A 19,161-nucleotide genomic window follows, 5' to 3' on the forward strand; every position below is an offset into this window, starting at 1 on the left:
AAATTCCTTTAGAATTGTAGAAAATAGGCATGTCGAATTCTAGTTCATTGTTAGATTGATTTGTTTTATTTTGGCTCTGAACTGATTGTTAATCATATGAACAAAGTTATGCAAAAGGGTCTTTGTTTCATATTTTAATTTCATTAAATACACCAAGTGACCCGAGAGTGGTCATCAACTATAGTCAAGAAATAATGATGACCCTGGATTGAAGCTTGTGAATATGGGCTCCAAATGTCACAATAGACCAGTTCAAAAGGAGCTAAGGTGCAAGAGGTAGTAAGCTTGAAATTCTTTCTTTTCTATTTATCCAAATGGCAAATGGTGCATTACATATCTTTGTCAATTTTTACATTGGGAACACAAGATTGAATTACATTCATTCTCTGTTAAGAAGTGTGTCCTAATCTGAAGTGCCAAAGATCAAATTCCTGTTGGTTATTTGCTTGGAAAACATGACTAGAAACTGATTGGCTGACAGTGTGATTGGAAGGAATTGAACCCTAGCAAGTCCAATTGTCATCCATGAAGAGAGGGCCTGTATGAAGCAAAGTTTGCTTAGAAAAATAAGGCAAAGTGAGGTGTTGTGAGTGAGTTTGCTAACAGAGATTAAGTTGAAGGTGAATGAGGGTACACAGAGTACATTATTGAGAGTTAAGGAATTAGACAGCTTCATAGTCTCAATGTAAGTCACATTGACTTGTGTTTTGTTAGGTAATTGAACAAAGGATTGGGTCTCACAAGTGATGGAAGTGAGTAGTGATGTAAACACAGACCATGTGGTCTGTAATCCAGTATCAAGAATCCAAGTTGCAATTTGTGAGTTGGTTGAGTAGTGGTTTAAAAGAGATGTAAGGTGTTCATGGTGAGGTGCAGAGAAAATGGAAGAATCTGGCAAGGAATAAGCAATAGATGGGTGTAAATTTGTACCTGCCATGTTGGAGGAATAAGAGGCTCTAGTTGGGGTATCTACTGATTTTTCTTGGTTAGAGGATGGAAGGTTACCAACATTGAGCTGAGATGTCTTAGCATTGACAAGTGCAAGGAGTTGTTGAATCTGAGCTTCAGTAATGGGCAACCATGATCCTTCCGTGGGTGCCTTCTCATAATTTTGTGTTGTGACTTGGTTTGCAGAGTGCCCAACTTGCCCATATGAGAATCCTCCTTTTGACTTAGCAAATTTGAAGTTGGGAGGGAAACCAATCAATCGATATCACTTGTCCTAGTATGTCCACTCTTACCACATTGGTAACATGTTACCTCAGCCTTGTCTATTTCCTTGGCATGAGATTGGAATGCAGCCAAGGCTGAGGTTTCATGGTTAGGTAGCAAGAGGGCATGAGTTTCCCTTTGCCTTTCTTCCTGAAAAATCAGTGAAAAAATCCTTTCCAAAGATGGTATAGGAGTCATCAAAATAATCTACCCTTTGATGCTATCAAAGCTGTCATTCAATCTCATTTGAAATTTAAAAACACAATCTGTTTGTTGAGCCTCAGCAAGGGATTTTACAATGTTGCAAGTGCATAGCTCACAAGAACAATGAGGAAGGGATCTATAGGTGTGAAGTTCTTCCCAAGTAGCATTGAGTTAAGTAAAGTAATCACTTACAGATTGAAAACCCTATGTGATGGAGGCAAGTTGTTGTTGAAGTTGATAAATCCTTACATTGTCTGGTTGTGCAAATCATGCCTTGAGTTTATCCCATATTGTTTTGGCAGAGCTAATGTATAGAACATTAGATGCAATCTCCATAGAGATGGAGTTTAGAATCTATGAGAGGATGAGGTTGTTACACCTCAATCAAGGCATGTAGAGAGGGTATGTGAGGCTAGGTGTTTCGATGGTTCCATCAAGGAACCCAAGTTTGTTCTTGATGAAGATGGCTAGTGTGAATGAACGGTTCCATGAAAGGTAATTAGGTCCTGTCAAGTGTGGGGCGACCACCACAGTGTTGGCATTGTCACTGTGGTGCAAGAAGAAGGCAATTGTTGCGGTTTTCAGATGGAGAGGAGTTGTGAGAGGTATTAACAGAGGATCCTTCATCAGCCATTTTGATGAAAGGACAGTGAGTTGCAACTGCAAGAAGGTTGAATTAGCAGAAACAGAGAAAAGAAAAAAAAAATCAATAGCAAAAATCACAAGTGACCCCGCTCTGATACCATGTTAAAGAAATGAAAAATGACTGATGAATATGTTGAAGTGATGAAAACAGATTGATGAGTTGAGAGGAATACTCGAGGGGAGGTAACAATAGTGAAGAGAAGAATCACTTTTCTCATTACATATTAGCAGTATCAAAGGTTTCTTATTTAGAACATATACATAAAGCACAAATGCTAAAAATAGAAAAGAACCAAAGGAGACCAATATTGTTCACTGTACATAAATGAATATTTTTATCCACTACATTCCTAGCTAACTTTACCAAACAACTGTTGTGTCATGCGCCCGCCATTACTTTTTGTTTCTTCTGCTTTGATCACTGTAGGTACACCACCACAAGGTGCACTATCTGATGCACTACTCATCCCTTGGACAGCAGCTGCAGTGCAAGTTTTTTTGTGAAGTTTGTGACTCTAGGCAAATAGCGACAACACGATAGATAACGTGGATGTGATTTTTATCTTTGAAGTAATGCCACACGTCATTCTTTTATTATCATTTTTATATTATTGTATTTTGTTATCATCTTCGATCATCCGCTACGTACCGTTGTACTTATTGGCTTAATATTGAATTAATTATTTGATATCATATAAACAATATTAAGAGAATAATAATAAAATAAATGATAAATATCATATTTCATTATCTTTTTCAAAATAAAAAGGAGACTTGAACACAAGTCTTTGGAGTCTGGCATAACTACAAAATAAATTAATGCATAGCTGGAAAAACTTTCTGCTATATTGAAGAGTTGCAAGCCATATTTAGGTTGTCATACAAAGCTTTTTACAAATTAATTTCTTCTATATTGAATTTCTTAGTTTTCCAGAAAATCTGTCTGTTAAGTCGCAAGTTTTTTGTGTATTTGATTTTTATAAAATATTCTTGAATCTTAAGGAACCTCATTTATTGGATTTGGTATGTTATAAGTTGAATGAATTCTTCAATTTGCAAGCTGATATATAGAACACATTATTACATTATTTATATGGCAAGATTTTGATTTGTGATATTTAAATTTAATTGTTTTTTAAATCAACTCATGCCATATAAGCATTTTGTTAAATTTGTTATCCACGTGGTCGACTTGCAAATATATTTTTTCTTGTTGAATTAATGTGGCCAAGTACTCATGTGGTGGATTGGTCCCGTGCAGTACTTGTCGAATTATGTGCGTCTAATTCAAAGCTATCTTAGGTTCCGTTTGGTTGTTAAACTCATCTGAGTTCAACTCAGTTCAATCTAATTTTAGGCTAAGTCTAACATCCAAACAGCTAACTCTCAAATTACTAAATTCATCTCAACTCAAAACCTCTTTACATGTGGGACCCACAACATTTTTCAATTCAACACTTCTTTACACATGAGACGCACAACCTTTTTCAACTTCCAATAAACACATTTAAACTCATCTTAATATTCAAACACATTTAAACTCATCTATAACATCCAAACTCAACTTTAAATGTGTTATCAAGTTGTTTGTGTATTTGTTGCTTATGATATTATTTATCTATTTTGTTGAGTGCGATTGGTCGAAAAACTCATGTCCTTGGAGATCAACTTTTAAATTTGCCATCTTTATTGTAAAACACATATTTGCTCCTTCTAGGTCATGTAGCTCCTTCTAGGTCATGTATTGTAGGTTCAATATGAGATTTTTAAAAAATATGCTTGAATCTTAAGATATCTCTTTTATTTCTAGTGTTAGAGCTTATTTCTACACTAGACTTATTTCTAGTGTCTAATTACATATTATTATACTTTAGTAAATTATTATTATGTGTTATTAACTTATTGTTGAACCCATCTTGCCATTTTTTAACATCTTCTGCTAGGCACCGGTTCTCTCTAGAAAGAGAAACTCTCCATTCTCTCTACAAAACTCAATACCTTCGAGTGCTTTCGCTATCCTCTCTTTTTCCTTTCCATTATCGCAATATATATACACCTTCATGGTAGTGTTTCTTTCCTCCTCCCTCCACAGGTTTAGTTTGGGTCAGATTTACTGCACTTCGGCCACCATTAGTCGACACGCACCGCACCATGCAATCCTGCAACCGCCGATCTACTGGGACAGAGCAGAATCGCGCCAAAAAGCTCGAAGCATGGCCCTCACTCGCGGCTTGTTTCCACGCGTGGTCGTCACATGCCGCCACGCCACAACACCTCAATTGGTTACACTCGTCGTACCAACAGATTCCCCACACCGTGATCTTCCATATCTACCCTACCTCGCCTCCCTACCACAGGCGTGTGGTTGCCACACGCCACCACAGATGCGTGGGAAGACAGATGACTGGTCATAGATCAGTCCATCCGATGCCGTACTTTCGACTATGTGATCACTTTCCTTAACCGATGATCTTGAAAAAGGGACAACGGATCTCTCCAAAAAACATCTCAAGACAATAAATTGCAGTACACCCACAACTTTCACCGCTTCTAGCGAAGGTTCCACTGCCATTAGCGGTGGTTCCGTAGTTCGCATAACTTTGTGAACTGCTAACTACCATCTTTTATGACAGTGCCCTCTTTGTAGGGCATGGTTGGGGACCAAGAAATTGGTCTCAAAATTTATTTTATTTTCCTTTTTTCTACCACTTTTGTACTGTAGTTATTGTGCTTGGGCGTTTGTTAGGGAACCCCACCCCCTCCTCATGTATCATCCTTTCAATTTTTAATATAAATGTACTTGCTTAGAAAAAGATAACTTATTGTTGCACCCAAGGGTTTCAAGCTTCTTATAATTATATATTTATATATGGATTTTGATGATAACAAATGAATTCAAGCTTAAAGGAGTTTCAAGCTCAAGTTGTTTACACAATGGAGCCAAGTATATCAACGAATCAAGCATGAGCAAGAAAGGGAAAAAGTCTACAAATAAAACTCTTTAGAGTAATTTTATACATCTCTTGATAAAGTTTGAAATTGGATTAAGGCTCAAAATTAATATTTTCTCATAAAACATCAAATTGCATTTTCTATATGTGTATGATATGTTTCAAAATTAAAAGTTAGAAATTTGAATTTTTGAAAGATGATTCATTGCCATCTTTCATATGTGTATGACATGATTAAAAGTTTGAATTTTAAAAATTTGAAAAATGATTGATTAACATATTTCACGAGTGCATGTTTTGTTTGAAAATTTTGATAAGTGATTGATGCTCATTGAGTATTTTTTGATAACCTACTTACTATCAGCTCTTGTATCAGTAAAAGGGTGTGTATAATTGATCTCGTCTCTTTTTTTTTTTTTTTTTTAAAAAAAATGGTGTGTATAACCCTTGTGCGTGTAAAAGGTGTTCTACACAGGAAATAGTTGAATCACCACGTACAAGTTGATTGCAAGTGTAGAGGGTGTTCTACACGGATTCTTTGTAGCAGTATTACTCAAAGGTATCATAGGTTTCTATCTCCACCTGAATGATGTTGAATAGTACATTCAGGAATCCTCAAGGGGTAGCTTGAGGTGAGGAAGTAAGCAGTGGGACTGAATCTTATTAAAATACTGAGTTCGCTTCTCTTTTACCTTTGCTCTTTATATTTCCTATTACTTCATATTTTGTTCATATTTTATATTGTGTATTTGGCTTATAATTATTGATTTTAAATACAACCCAATTCACCCCCTATTGTGTTAGTTGTATGGGCAACACTTATTATATTAGACTTATTAGTTATTTATTTACTAGTGTCTAATTTATTTTTATCCTAGACTTATACTTTAATTTCTAATTACATGTTATTATACTAATTTCTAACTTGTTTATATACTAAACTTTCTTGTGTCTAATTTCATATTATTATAATTTAGTAAATTAGTATTAACTTATTTCTATACTTGATTATGTACGATAGTAATACTATAATGTTTACATGTACTAAACTATCATTAGTCTATTTATATTATAGTATAAGTATATTATTTTATAATAATTAACTCATGCTAGTATATTATTGGATTCAACTATATAAGTTCTAATTATATATACTATATTAGTATATATGATAAATATATAGATAAACATATTTTTTTTTAACATATATACAATATCAGTGTTGGAGTTGGAGTTGAAATCGGAGGGCAAAGTCGGAGCATAAAGTCGGAGTAGGATCGGATCAGAGTTGGAGTCGGTCCAACAATACATCCGACTCCGACTCCGACTCCAACTCCGATTGAAAATTAAAAATAAATCTGACTCTAACTCCGTTTTGTGAGAATCGGAACGGAACTAGATTCAGAGTCGGATTTTTTAGCCCCCCCATCCCCCTTTCTTCTCTTCTCCAAAAATCCCTCTTTTTGCAGGCCATTAAAATTGACTATGTAGCATTACTAAGACTGCCATTGAAATCGACTGTGTAGCATTGCAGAGAAACTCCCCAACTTGGACTACATAATTTTGGCCCCGAGTCCTTGCAATTTGGGTAAATCTAGTTCCTTTTTTTTTAAATGACAATCTAGTTCCTCTATTAACATGCATGGATATATATCAAGAAATATGCTACATTGCTACTGAAAATATCAATTAATAGATGAAACAAATTTAGACTCAAATTTTTCTTGCAAGTATATATGAGAGAGAGGCTAATAGATCTTAGTTTTCATATATAATGTATAATATGCATGTAATATATATAAACTTCAGATTTTAGTACTACTTTTTGATGGGGTGAAAATACTCGGTCCAAAGTTTTAATCTTTAATACAATAAGCAAACTTTTTTTTTTATCCTATTTGTATATTATAGAATTTACCGATTTGCAGACATCATAGCTTCATGATGTTCTGAAATGATTTTGTTTTTCTTTTTATTTTTCAATAATAATGATTGTTTAGATTCTCATATTGACTTTATCAAATTCTTATTTATTTCATGGCGTTTGAAGTTTTGTTAATTCGGTTTAGATGTTTGATGGGCTGCCACTCCAAGAATTGTGTTGCATCTAGTTGATTAAAAAGTTTGGAGAACAAATAAGAATAGTTGAATGTCTTGCACTCAATCAATTGTTTGCCTTTTTAAGAAGTTGATGTTCTTAAATTGTTTGCCTTTTAAATGACATAGTAGTGTATGTTGTTTTCTTAGCATGAAGCTCGATGGGCAAAGAGGAAGATAAGACGCATGGTTATAATGACCCACCAAACATATCCTTGACAGATTATTCAAACTCTATGAAGTCCATGATTTTGTTTATAGATTTTTTTGTTAACTTTTTCTTGTTATTGTTGACAAATTAAAACTAATACTATTGAAACTATTTAAAAATATTTCCAACAGTTTGTGCTTTTTGTTTCAGTGTCAATAGCTAATATAGCTATAACAGCATTATCATCCGGTTCTCCATATGTCATTTATCTTTATATTTTGGGGCAAAGTTTAGGGTCTACACCCAAAACTTCCCTCCAGCCGGATCCCTATTTTAGGAAAAGCTTTTGGGATGTGAACAATGGTTCCCTAAATATAAAGAATCACTATTCATCCCTTAAATAATTTTTTATCTGTTATAATAAATAAAATAAATTCTTCTTCCAATCATCTATACTTTCTCATGCTCACATTTGTTATAGTTTTAAATAATAATTTTTAATATTTAAAGAGATTAGAGGAAATCATGCTCATAATACTAAACATGTTACTTGATTTTGTATTATATATAATAATCATTGATATACGTAAATTTAGAAAGATATTACCAATTCGTTTATCAAAATCTGTTGATAAATTTATAGTATATAACATAAATAATCTATTTTATCTAAATAAAGAAACTCGTGAACAAACTCAAAATTGCCTCAAATATTAAATGAGCTGTTTGTAGACATAAAATCCAACTCGTGGAAAAGCGCTTTTCCATTCACTACTCGCTCAAACTTGACTCATTTTCACTATTAGTGGAGATAAACTCAACACTAGCTTCACCTAAATATTCCAGTTCAATATCTAGTTTTTGCACCACTAAACAGAATTACAAAATTATAGACAAAGATTATACCTCCCAGTGGAATTCCAATGTGTTGTGCCGCTGAGCAAAAACAGAGACAAGAAAGACATGCATTATTATTAATGCATAGAACTATCAAGAAAAATAAAAAGTGAACACCCTTAGCAAACTATTTCAAAAGGAAGAAGTGGGATGTAACTTGCGTGAGAAGATTTAAGTGGAAGTGGGGAGACAGAACGTCAGGAACAGTGAATGGGGGAGGCCTTTACCAGAGCGACGTATATACGAACGTGAAGGTGAAAAGACTCTTAACTGATGTGGGAAGAATAACCAGCAAAAGCTGAATGACGCACAAATGTGAACTTTGGCGTGTGGAGCGTTGTAAGACTTTGCGAGGTAACTGGGGAGGGCCTTTAATCCCACCAAAAAGCCCAACATTGCTTTATCAGAAAGCCCCATCGTACAATGATACAATGAGGCTTCGTGGGGTAATTGAAGGGGGCCTTAACTCCAATCCTAGGTTCCAACGGTTTTTAGTATACAAGTCCCAACATGGAATGCATGAAGAGACTTTGCGGGGTAATTGGAACCAACACCCTCATAAGGGCCCGCGGGGTGTTGTTGTGGGCCTGAGATGCATAACGCCCAATGAACCACATGTCCCCAAGGCCCGCATCTCTCCTTGGCCCGACGAGGCTTATATCAGCTAGTTAGCTACCTGAACAACCTACTGATTATTCTGGGATAATAGGGATAAGCACTCATTCAAAGTGAGTTGGTATCCCGAACACCAAGGAGCTTGAATTTCAAATATCAGCCGAGCGGTTAAGCTAAAGGTAGAAGTTCTATTTAAAGGACTTAGGTATGTTACTCATCTTGGTTGATCATTTTGGTTGCATAATACTCCAATCTGCACTGACTTAGGCATTCCCTCAAACCCCCAAGCTCTTTACTCTCTAGTTGCAGGTGCTCGATAGTGTGTAGCTGTGAAACACGTCCACAACAATAGTTTTATCAAATATAAATATACAATTGACCAAACTTGTTTCTTTCTTTCTTCTTTTAATCATAGCCTAACATTGTTCCCTATTATTTACTTGTCAAGAAAGTTAGATCTCCATCTCCTCGTAAAAATTGAAATATGTTTTGGCGATAGAAGGGGGAAGGTCGGATGGAGTTGTAAAAACTTTGAATTTGTTGGAAATTCTGCAGTACAGAGTGATCCTGAGCTAGAAGTGAGAGCCCGTTGCAGAGGTGATTTCCTTGCAAGCCAGTCTTGCTAATGAGTTGTGTAAAAGTGGAAGAATGCCTAAAGGTGCAATCTATGGGCCTTGATGAAACACTCATGGTAAGGCCAGGGATTGTATTGAATGCAATTGGTAATTGGAGTGAGCACAATGTGGTAGAAAACGGTACCAAAGTTGTCTTGAAAATCCCACATCATGATCATGTGGGTAATAAAGTCAGGTTTCAGTCTACACATTCTCACTAAAATAAGACTATCAAAAAGATAAAAGGGCAATCAATAAAGGTGCCTCGAGGGACTAGTGCTCTTTACCTTTTGATGCCTTCGGCTTTTTTTTTTTTTTTTTTTTTCAAAAGAGTGGTAAGCAAGTTCTCGTGTTTAACGCTGAGAATTTCTTTGAAACTGTTGTACGCGTAGAGAAAAAAAAGATAATTATTGAGCGGCGGATCGAAGCGTGGAATTATTAAAACAAACAACAATTGCTGGATTATTTTTGCCTCGCTTTAGTATGCTGAATGGAGTGTCTGTTCTAGTAGTACTTGGAAAATTCAGAGCAAGCAATATTTGTTTATCAGCTTGGAGAGAAGGGCACAACATTCAAGAGCTAAAAGAAGAGAATAACTATTGTAAGGGGATTTAATTACTAGTTCCTTAGTGTCCAATTATATTAGAATAATATAAGTAGTATCTAACTTATTAGTGAGATTAATAAACTTGAATATATAATAAGATTAAAATAGTATAATTAGTGTCTAATTATACTAGTATAAGTAATGTCTAACTTATATATATATATATATAAAATGTTACATTAATTTTATGCTATAAGATTAATAGACTTTAATAAGATTAGAATTTCATGTTATATTAATTAGTAATTTAGTATATAATATATAATATAATATAAAATTAAAAATTTATATATACCGCTCCAGTTGGTTTAAATCGGTTTTCAAAATATATGAAGTCTAGTTGCTTGTGTAGATATCTTGCACCAAATCAACATTAAAAGACAATCTTAGGAATAGAAATTTGGAAAAAAAAAAAAAAAAACTAATTTTCCATTATTTCCATGCAAATACAAATAAGAGATATAACGAAGGAGGTCCTAATTAGGAGCGTCAAACTACCAATCTCTAAAGGGAAATTTTGTTGACAAGAGAGGAATATTGAAATATTTCTTAAGCTCGTGAGCAGTCTATTTGATATACTCGACTCAGGAAGAGCTCACAACTAGCTTTTAATAATACCTTTACTAATATTAAATTAAATTATTGAAAAATCATTTATGATTCATTACTTATCAATCAATAAATTCATGCCACAAAAAGCGACGATGAATAAGAGGATGATGAATACTATATTTTTTCACCACCAAATATCAAACTCTCATCACAGTTTGACTTGCAATTACAAATTTGATGAATACTTACATATGTGATTTAAGTAGACAAGATATACTCATGGAATACTGATCTCATTTTTGAATGGGAATTGGCTGATATATTTTGTATGGAATGGTGGAGTTGGGAGTTCCAATTTATTCTACTACTGTTTGAAACATTTTGAACATGTGAGGTTTGGATACCAAAATCATTGAACTCAAAATAATATTAAAAAATAATATTCTAACATTATTTTATTCAACTTTCAACTCATATATTATCTCAACTCACTATCCAAACCTCCAAGTTTATCTTGGAGAGATAAGGGCACAAAATTTGAGATCCAAGAGAAGGGGAATAATTATGCAGCAAAAAATGAGATCAATTTCCTTTATATATATTTTTGCAATTTTAATTTTCTTTGTATATATAAGATATTTATAAAGAGAAATAATATTCATATAAGTTTTTGGGAAAGGGGAGAAAATAACTTTCAAAGTGACAGATTCTATCCTTTAACAGTTAAAGTCAGTTACGGATTATACCTGTTAAATACTAGATCCATAACCGATCCGGGCAGATATAATAATTTTGTATCCGCCCGGATCATCCGGATTTCAGGATTTTTAACCGGATCGGAAAAAAATCCGGTCCAGATGCACACCCTTAATGGTTGGTATGCTGAATGTCTAACCATTTGAACATGCAATTTTTTATTTTCAAACTGGCAAATTGCTGAACTTGACAAACTTGGCAAATTATTGGGGTCCAAAACTGCTACATTTTGATCGAAGGGAAAGTTGCAATTGGTAAGAGAAAAGTGCATGTTCCAAGGCCTTCTCTGTATGCCTATTAGTAGGAATAGATGGAATCATTAATTAATGTTTGGCAAACATGAGCTCCCAAATTAATTAATGCATAAGCATCTCTGTATGCCTATTAGTTTTCGAAAATTGCATGTTTGGCATAAAAGATTTAACATGGAGGCTGCTTGGATGCAAATTACTGTCTTGCCAAGATTTTGTTTACTGTCTTTGCCTCAACTTACCATAAACATGACTTTGATCCTGAAATGGACATCTATTCGCCAATATTTCCTGCACTATATAAGCACTACTGTTTCTATTGGTTCCTCAGCAACTAAAGGATGTATTATTAATGTATAACAGAATACTCAACACTTTTCTGGTACGTTGGGATTGGAGAATTGCTCTTTGTTGAGTGGTCTTGCAATGATTCTTTTACCTAAATATTCTAATAAAAAAAAAGGCTTACTCCTCTTAACTTCAAGAGATTGATGCTTGGGATGACAACAACCTGAGATACAGCAGGGCTATAACATCACCTCTCTTTCATCTAATACCCTTAATTCTATTAAAAAAAAAAAAAAATACACCTCTGTTTAAAGTTCTGTCAATTTAAGAGATTGGTTTGGAAAAACTTTTCCAACCTGATTTGAAGGAAAACTTTATTTTATAGTAGGCATATGGAAATTGTTAGTGCCTATAACATTCATTAAGTTATATCAAGCAGGCTACATCTTGTCTCGAGCTCTTGAATTTTGGAGGAAGTTGGAACCCACTTGGGTCATCAAATTCCTTTATTTGTGAACAATCACTTATTCCAGCTTTCTTTTTCTTTTTTTTAAATAACATTTATTGCACAAAAAAGATTCCTAGTTGTGTGTCTCATTTTTTCTGTTTATGTATATTGCCCAAAACTCACTGTCTTGTCATTTTACTTCTCTGTTTTTCCTTTAGAAAACTTGAAGGTAGATGGTATTTATTTTGGGGAGTTCATTTAGGCCTTGTTTGGATGCACAATGACTTTATTTTTAAACCGCTTTGAACATCCAAACGCATGTTTCATCCTCTTCTTAGTGTAGTTCAAATGTGAGATAATTGGCTGGACCTCACCTGACAAATCCACGTAAATCTACTTTGGCTGCAAGTGCAGCTTCCTTTATTTGCCTTTGAATTTTTGTTCTTTTGCTTGCAGGTTTGGCGCCGGAAGTGGGACAAAGGTGTCAGATGAACAATATTGTTTAATGGTTGGACCTAATTATTTTACAACTTTTCATAAATATATCTAAACTCATCTTAATATCCAAACACACTTTAAACTCATCTTAAGTGGGTTTCACAAAACTCATACAACCATCTCAACTCACTACTATGCATAAAGAACTCAGCTCAATTCAACATCCAAACACAACCTTAGTATATCACATGGCTTAAATTGTTTGGCAAGAAAGCACCACGCTCTAGGAATGGGGAGGGTGGTTTAAAATTTGTTGTAGCTATGGTCTTATTTTTCTCTTCTTCTTTTTTTTTTAATCAAAGATGCATCCCATGGATTCAGTAGGTTAGTTGAATTAACGTGGCCAAGTGTGGTGCATGGACTCCACATATGTGATTGATTAAGAGGAATCAAAGAAAAGACAGAATGGGAAAAGACTTTAAAAAGGAGACTTCAACATAAGTCTTTGGAGTTCGGTATAACTTACAAATCAATATAGGTTGCTAATCAACAAATCAAAAGGAGACTTGAACATAAGTCTTTGGAGTTTGGTATAAGTTACAAATCAATATAGCTTGCTAATCAACAAATCAAAAGGAGACTTGAACACAAGTCTTTGGAGTTTGGTATTGATGCTTATGATATTTATTTATTTTGTTGATTACGATTGGCCGTTGAAAAATTGTCCTTGGAGAACTTTTAAATTGGCCATCGTTATTGTAAAAACACATATTTGATTGCTCCTTCTAAGTGTATTGTAGGTTCAAATATGAGATTTTTAAAAAATATGTTTGAATCTTAAGGTACCACTTTTATTGGATTTGGTATGTTATAAGTTGAATGAGTTCTTCTATTCGCAAGCCGATATATAGAACACACCATCTACGTTATTTATATGGCAAGGTTTGATTTATGAAATACAAATTTTAAAATTCTTTTTTGAATCAACTCATCATTGTGAGCACTTTGTTAAATGTGTTATCCACGTGGGCTTGCAAAGGCTTTTTAACTAGGTCTCCAAATTGGTTGTAGCGAGTTGAGTTTATGGTGACTTAGCCTTATTTTTTTTCACAATCATTCTCATTTCATCTTATCATTATAACTTTTCTAAACTCTCACACAAAATAAAATAAACAATTCAATTTTTTCAAATCTCAAAATAAAAATAATATTAAAAAAATATATTTTAACAATATTTTATTCAACTTTTAATTTTTATCTCAACTCATTTCATCTCATCTGCAAAAACAAATGAACAACCATAATTGTTTTTTCCTTTGAATGGTTGTTCTAAAATTATTTTCACTTTGTTTCTAAAATCTTGTTTTATTTGTCTATATATATATATATATATTCGAGTTTGTAATTGATTGTGATTGGTTGAAAAATTGTCACTGGAGAACTTTCAAATTGGCCATGCATGGTTATTATTGTGATTGCTTTTATTTTTATTTTTATTTTTATTATTAGTTGAATTAGTGTGGCCAAGTGTGGTGGATCAGTAGTCCATACCATGTGATTGAATTAAAAAAAAAAAAAAAAAAAAAAACAGTACTGGAAGAAGACTTGAAAGAAAGGATCGGAGACTTTGGCAAAATAATTAATGCCATAAAAACTGAGCCATCTACCCATTAGAGTAATTTCCACGATTGAATGCGAGCAGTCCGAAGAATAGAATTTTAAAAAAAAAAAATATAGAGAAAGGAAAAAGGCTCGTGATAATGAATTTGGTTTTGAGAAGAAAAATGATACTTAGAACTTCATTATATTCCGAAGCAATGGAGTTTTTTTTTTTTCGAACTTTCTAGTTTTCTTAAATAAAATCTTATAGCACTTTCAGTTTTTACAAATTCACAGAGTGCATTAATCTTTTACAAATTAGGATCCAACATTAATTGAGCAGCTCAGATTGATAATGATAATGGCGGGCCCTGCCTAACTGAATACAGAAATGCCATACGCTTGGGAAATAAGTAGTCTTGCTTCCTTCTTCTTTCTCTCTCACCAAAACAACAAAGGCCTAAAACAGTAGTGTTTCTTTATTTGCATACTTTCTCCTTAATTCAATTCCTTTCTCCAACGAAAAAAAATGGCAGAGTTCCTTGTTTCTAAATGCCTTGACGTATTGTTTGACCGACTGTTGTCTTCCGACTTGCTGAAATTTGCTCGCCTAGAGGGAATTCGAGAAGAGCTGGACAAGTGGCGCAAAAACATGACAAAAATTCAACGGGTGCTTGATGATGCAGAGGAGCAGCAACGGACTGAAAAGACGGTGAAAGATTGGCTTGATGATCTCAGAGACTTGTTCTACGACATGGAAGATTTACTGGATGAGTTTGCCACAGAAGCTTTGCATGAACGCGAGTTGATGACCGGTGAAAGTCAAGCTAGCGCTAGTATGGTACGAAATATCATCCCTTCTTGGTTTACTGCTTTTACTCCAAGTGATGTTAAGTTCAAGATTAGGCTGTATTCAAAGATAGAGAAAATAAATACAAGATTTAATGATCTCGTGATACAAAAATATCAACTGAATTTGAAGGAAAATTCTAGTACGAGACCAAGCAAAAGAAGAGAGATCAAATCTCCCTCAACTTCCTTGGTGACCGAAGATCACATATATGGTAGGGAGGAAGTCAGAGGGGCTGTACTTCAGTTATTGGTCAGTGAAAAACATAGTGATGCTTCGAATAAAGTACCCAATGTGATTCCCATAGTTGGTATGGGGGGTATTGGAAAAACAACACTTGCCCAGCTTGTATACAATGATAAAAAAGTGGAGAGCTTTTTCAATCTGAAAGCATGGGCTTGTGTTTCAGAAAATTTTGATGTTGCTGCAATTACAAAAACAATTTTACAATCTTTGACCGCAGAAAACTGTGATGGCAAAGATCTAAATTGGTTGCAAGAAAAATTGAAGGAGAAACTAAGTGGGAAAAGGTTTCTAGTAATTCTTGATGATGTTTGGAACGAGAACTACATTGATTGGACTCACCTGCGTGCTCCTTTTGAAGTAGGGGCTTCGAGAAGTAGTATTATTGTCACAACCCGTAACCAGAAAGTCTCGTATCTAATGGGAAACAAGGAAGTTGAGCCTTTTCAGTTGGAATTGTTATCAAATGAAGCTTGTTTGTCCATATTTTCCCAACATGCATTGGATCATGCAAGAGACATCAATGCGCATCCAGATCTTAAAGTTATTGGAGAGGAACTCGTTAGAAGGTGTAAAGGCTTGCCATTGGCAGTAAAAACTATTGCAGGAGTCATACGCAGTAAACAAAAAGACCAAAAAGAATGGGAAAAAGTTTTGAGGAATAAGATATGGGATATTCCAGCGGAAGAAAGTGGAATTCCTTCCTCTCTTATGGTAAGCTATGACAATCTCCCTTCACATTTAAAGAGGTGCTTTGCATACTGCTCAATACTACCGAAGGATTATGAATTTGAAGAGAATGAGGTGGTTCTATTATGGATGGCAGAAGGTTTGATTCAACCACGACAAGATGAAGAGGAAATGGAAGATTTGGGTTCCGAATATTTTCGTAATCTGTTGTCAAGGTCATTTTTCCAACAGTCACGTGGGATTAATCAAGGTGAGCGCAAGCTGGCCTGGACACACTTGGTTGTAAAAAAAAAAATTGAATCACGATTTGTGATGCATGACCTCATCAATGATTTGGCTCAGTCGGTTGCAGGCGATACGTGCTATAGAATGGAAGATAAGCATGGGAATATTCCTATAAAGGCACGCCACTCATCTTATTTGGGAAGCCAATATGATGTAACTAAAAAGTTTGAGGTTTTTTCTAAATTCACAAGTTTACGTACATTCTTACCTTTCATGCTGCCAGAACCAAGTGATTGCTATTTGGCTCATCATGTTCATTTTGAATTGGTTCCAACATTACGTTGTTTAAGGGTGTTATCTTTCAATGGATACAACATAAGAGAGCTATCGGATTCTATTGGTGATTTGAAGCATCTACGGTACCTTAACCTTTCCAAAACTCGAATTCGAGGCCTGCCAGAATCAATAACTAGTCTCTACAACTTACAAACATTGTTGTTGGAGAACTGTAATCATCTAAAGAAATTACCTTCAATGTTATGCAACTTGGTCAACCTGCGTCACCTCAACATTGAAGGTGCATATAATTTGGAAGGGATGCCTATCCAAATAGGTAAACTAACTTGTCTTCAAACACTGTCTAATCTTGTTGTGGAAAAAGACAGTTGCTCTGGAATAAAGGAGCTTGGACCTTTGAAGCATCTTCGAGAGAACCTCTGCATTTCAAGATTAGAGAATGTGGTTGAACCAAAGGATGCAAAAGATGCTGAATTAATTAAAAAGGCAAAAATTAGTATGTTGTCATTGGAATGGAGTTGGCACATTGATGAGTCAAAAGACAGGACAAATGAACTAGAGGTACTAAATGGGCTACGCCCTCACGATGCTTTGACGAAGCTGGTTATAAATAACTATGGTAGTACAAAATTTCCTAATTGGTTAACATCTCCTTCATTTCCTCATATGGTCTACTTGACATTAAATAATTGTCGCAAGTGCACATCATTACCTCCATTGGGGCAATATTTGCCATCACTCAAAAATCTTTGGATCAAGGGCATGGCTAACGTGAAGAGTGTTGGTTCTGAATTTTGTGGCGGTAATTTAGAGACTTTGCATTTCCATGACATGGAGGAGTGGGAGAATTGGAGTCCTTGTGAAGATTTCCCAAATCTGCTTGAGCTTTCCATTCATAATTGTCCGAAGCTATTAGGGAAGTTACCGAACAACCTTCCTTTACTAAACAAAGTTGTGATATATGGTTGTGCGCAGTTGGTGGTCTCACTTTCATGCTTTCCAGATAAATGCAAATTTTACATTGAGAATCTCAGAGGGCTTCTTATGATAGGGGTGGTGTGTGGAAGCAAGGTCACATTCAAATCAATAAGATTCTTCAGATTACTTTCACCAATTTCAGATATGGAAGGTCTGGCAGAGTTGGAAGAGTTAAATATTAGATACTGTGAGGAGCTGACGACTTTGTGGTCAGACAAGGTGGGATCACTGCCACATGATCTCCCATTTCTGGATTCTCTCGACATTTCTCATTGTCGCAAGCTAGTCTCTTTGGTGGCGGAAGAAGTCGATCAAGAGCGTCTCCAACTTAGAATCACATCTATTGATATCAGGGATTGCATAGCCTTGGAATCATTACCCAAGGCATTGATGTACAACAACTCATGTCTTCAGTCTATTGTTATCCAAAATTGTGACTCGCTAACGCATTTTGCAAGAAGCCATTTGCCTCCAAGTTTAAAGCAGCTACGTATATGGGCATGCAAGAGTATGAGGAATTTGGTGGAGGATGATGATAATAATACAAACAACAGTAATACTTGCAGTAGTGGCATCACATCTCTTCTTGAGGTCTTGCAAGTTAGGAATTGTCCATCCCTTGAATCCTTAACAGCAAGCGGGGAATTACCTACCACACTTCAATGCCTCTATATTCAGAACTGTCCGAAGCTGGAATCAGTAGCCAAGAGTTTTCATCATAACTCATTTCTTACAAATATCTCCTTTGAAAATTATGAAAATCTTCAATTCTTGAACGGCATACACAACCTCACCTCTCTTCGAGATTTGAAAATAAAGAATTGTCTGAGCATTTTATCATTTCCCAAAGAAGGTTTTCCCACAAACCTAACAACACTCAAGATCTCTCATCTTAAAATCACAAAAGCCTTGTTCGATTGGGGGCTGGACAACCTCACTTCTCTTAATGAACTTGAAATCTGTGGATGTCAACATCTGGTGTCCTTTCCAGAGATGACGTTGCCTGCCTCTCTAACAAGCCTCTACATCTCAGAATTCTCGAATCTGGAATGCCCGTCTTCCTTGGGTTTAAGAAAACTCACCACTCTTAAAACACTCAAGATTTCTGACTGTAAGAAGCTCATGTGTTTTCCAGAGGATGGCCTGCCTCCCTCACTCCTGCAACTTTATATCTCTTCTTGCCAAAAGTTGATGTCCTTACCAAATAATGGCCTGCCTCCCTCACTCCTAGAGCTTCGTATCTCTAATTGCCAAAAGTTGATGTCCTTACCAAAGAATGGCCTACCTTCCTCACTACAGCGACTTCTAATCGATAAATGTCCTCTGCTGGAAGAACGCTGCAAGAAAGATCAGAGAGGAGAGAGGCGCAGGATAGCTGACATCCCTTGTGTTCGAATTAATGGAAAATACCTTTATGAGACAGAAACAGAGGAGTAAATCCAATGGTAAGTTTGTTCTGACTCTGATCCAAATTTCCATTTATGGATTTATTATTTTTTTCATTTATGGATTTGCTTCTCGTCAAATCGTCGATTGCATGACATTGGGTTATG

At 35.1% G+C, this 19,161-nt stretch overlaps 1 protein-coding gene across 8 annotated transcripts in view; it reads left to right on the forward strand.

Moving 5' to 3' along the window:
• The window catches only part of LOC121244336 (putative disease resistance protein At3g14460), a 110,042-nt gene that overhangs the window by 55,703 nt on the left and 35,178 nt on the right, over positions 1–19,161 (forward strand). For 7 of the 8 annotated variants that reach the window (XM_041142363.1, XM_041142367.1, XM_041142364.1 and 4 more), the window contains exon 1: positions 15,173–19,053. In XM_041142363.1, the coding sequence (XP_040998297.1) occupies positions 15,488–19,045 (3,558 nt within the window). In that variant the 5' untranslated portion in view covers positions 15,173–15,487 and the 3' untranslated portion in view covers positions 19,046–19,053. Of the gene's footprint in view, positions 1–15,172; positions 19,054–19,161 lie in introns of those variants that run through there. The other variant, XM_041142368.1, reaches the window with a different exon arrangement.

Source organism: Juglans microcarpa x Juglans regia, chromosome 8S (assembly GCF_004785595.1).
Source record: "Juglans microcarpa x Juglans regia isolate MS1-56 chromosome 8S, Jm3101_v1.0, whole genome shotgun sequence".
In the NCBI taxonomy this organism is placed as follows: domain Eukaryota; kingdom Viridiplantae; phylum Streptophyta; class Magnoliopsida; order Fagales; family Juglandaceae; genus Juglans; species Juglans microcarpa x Juglans regia.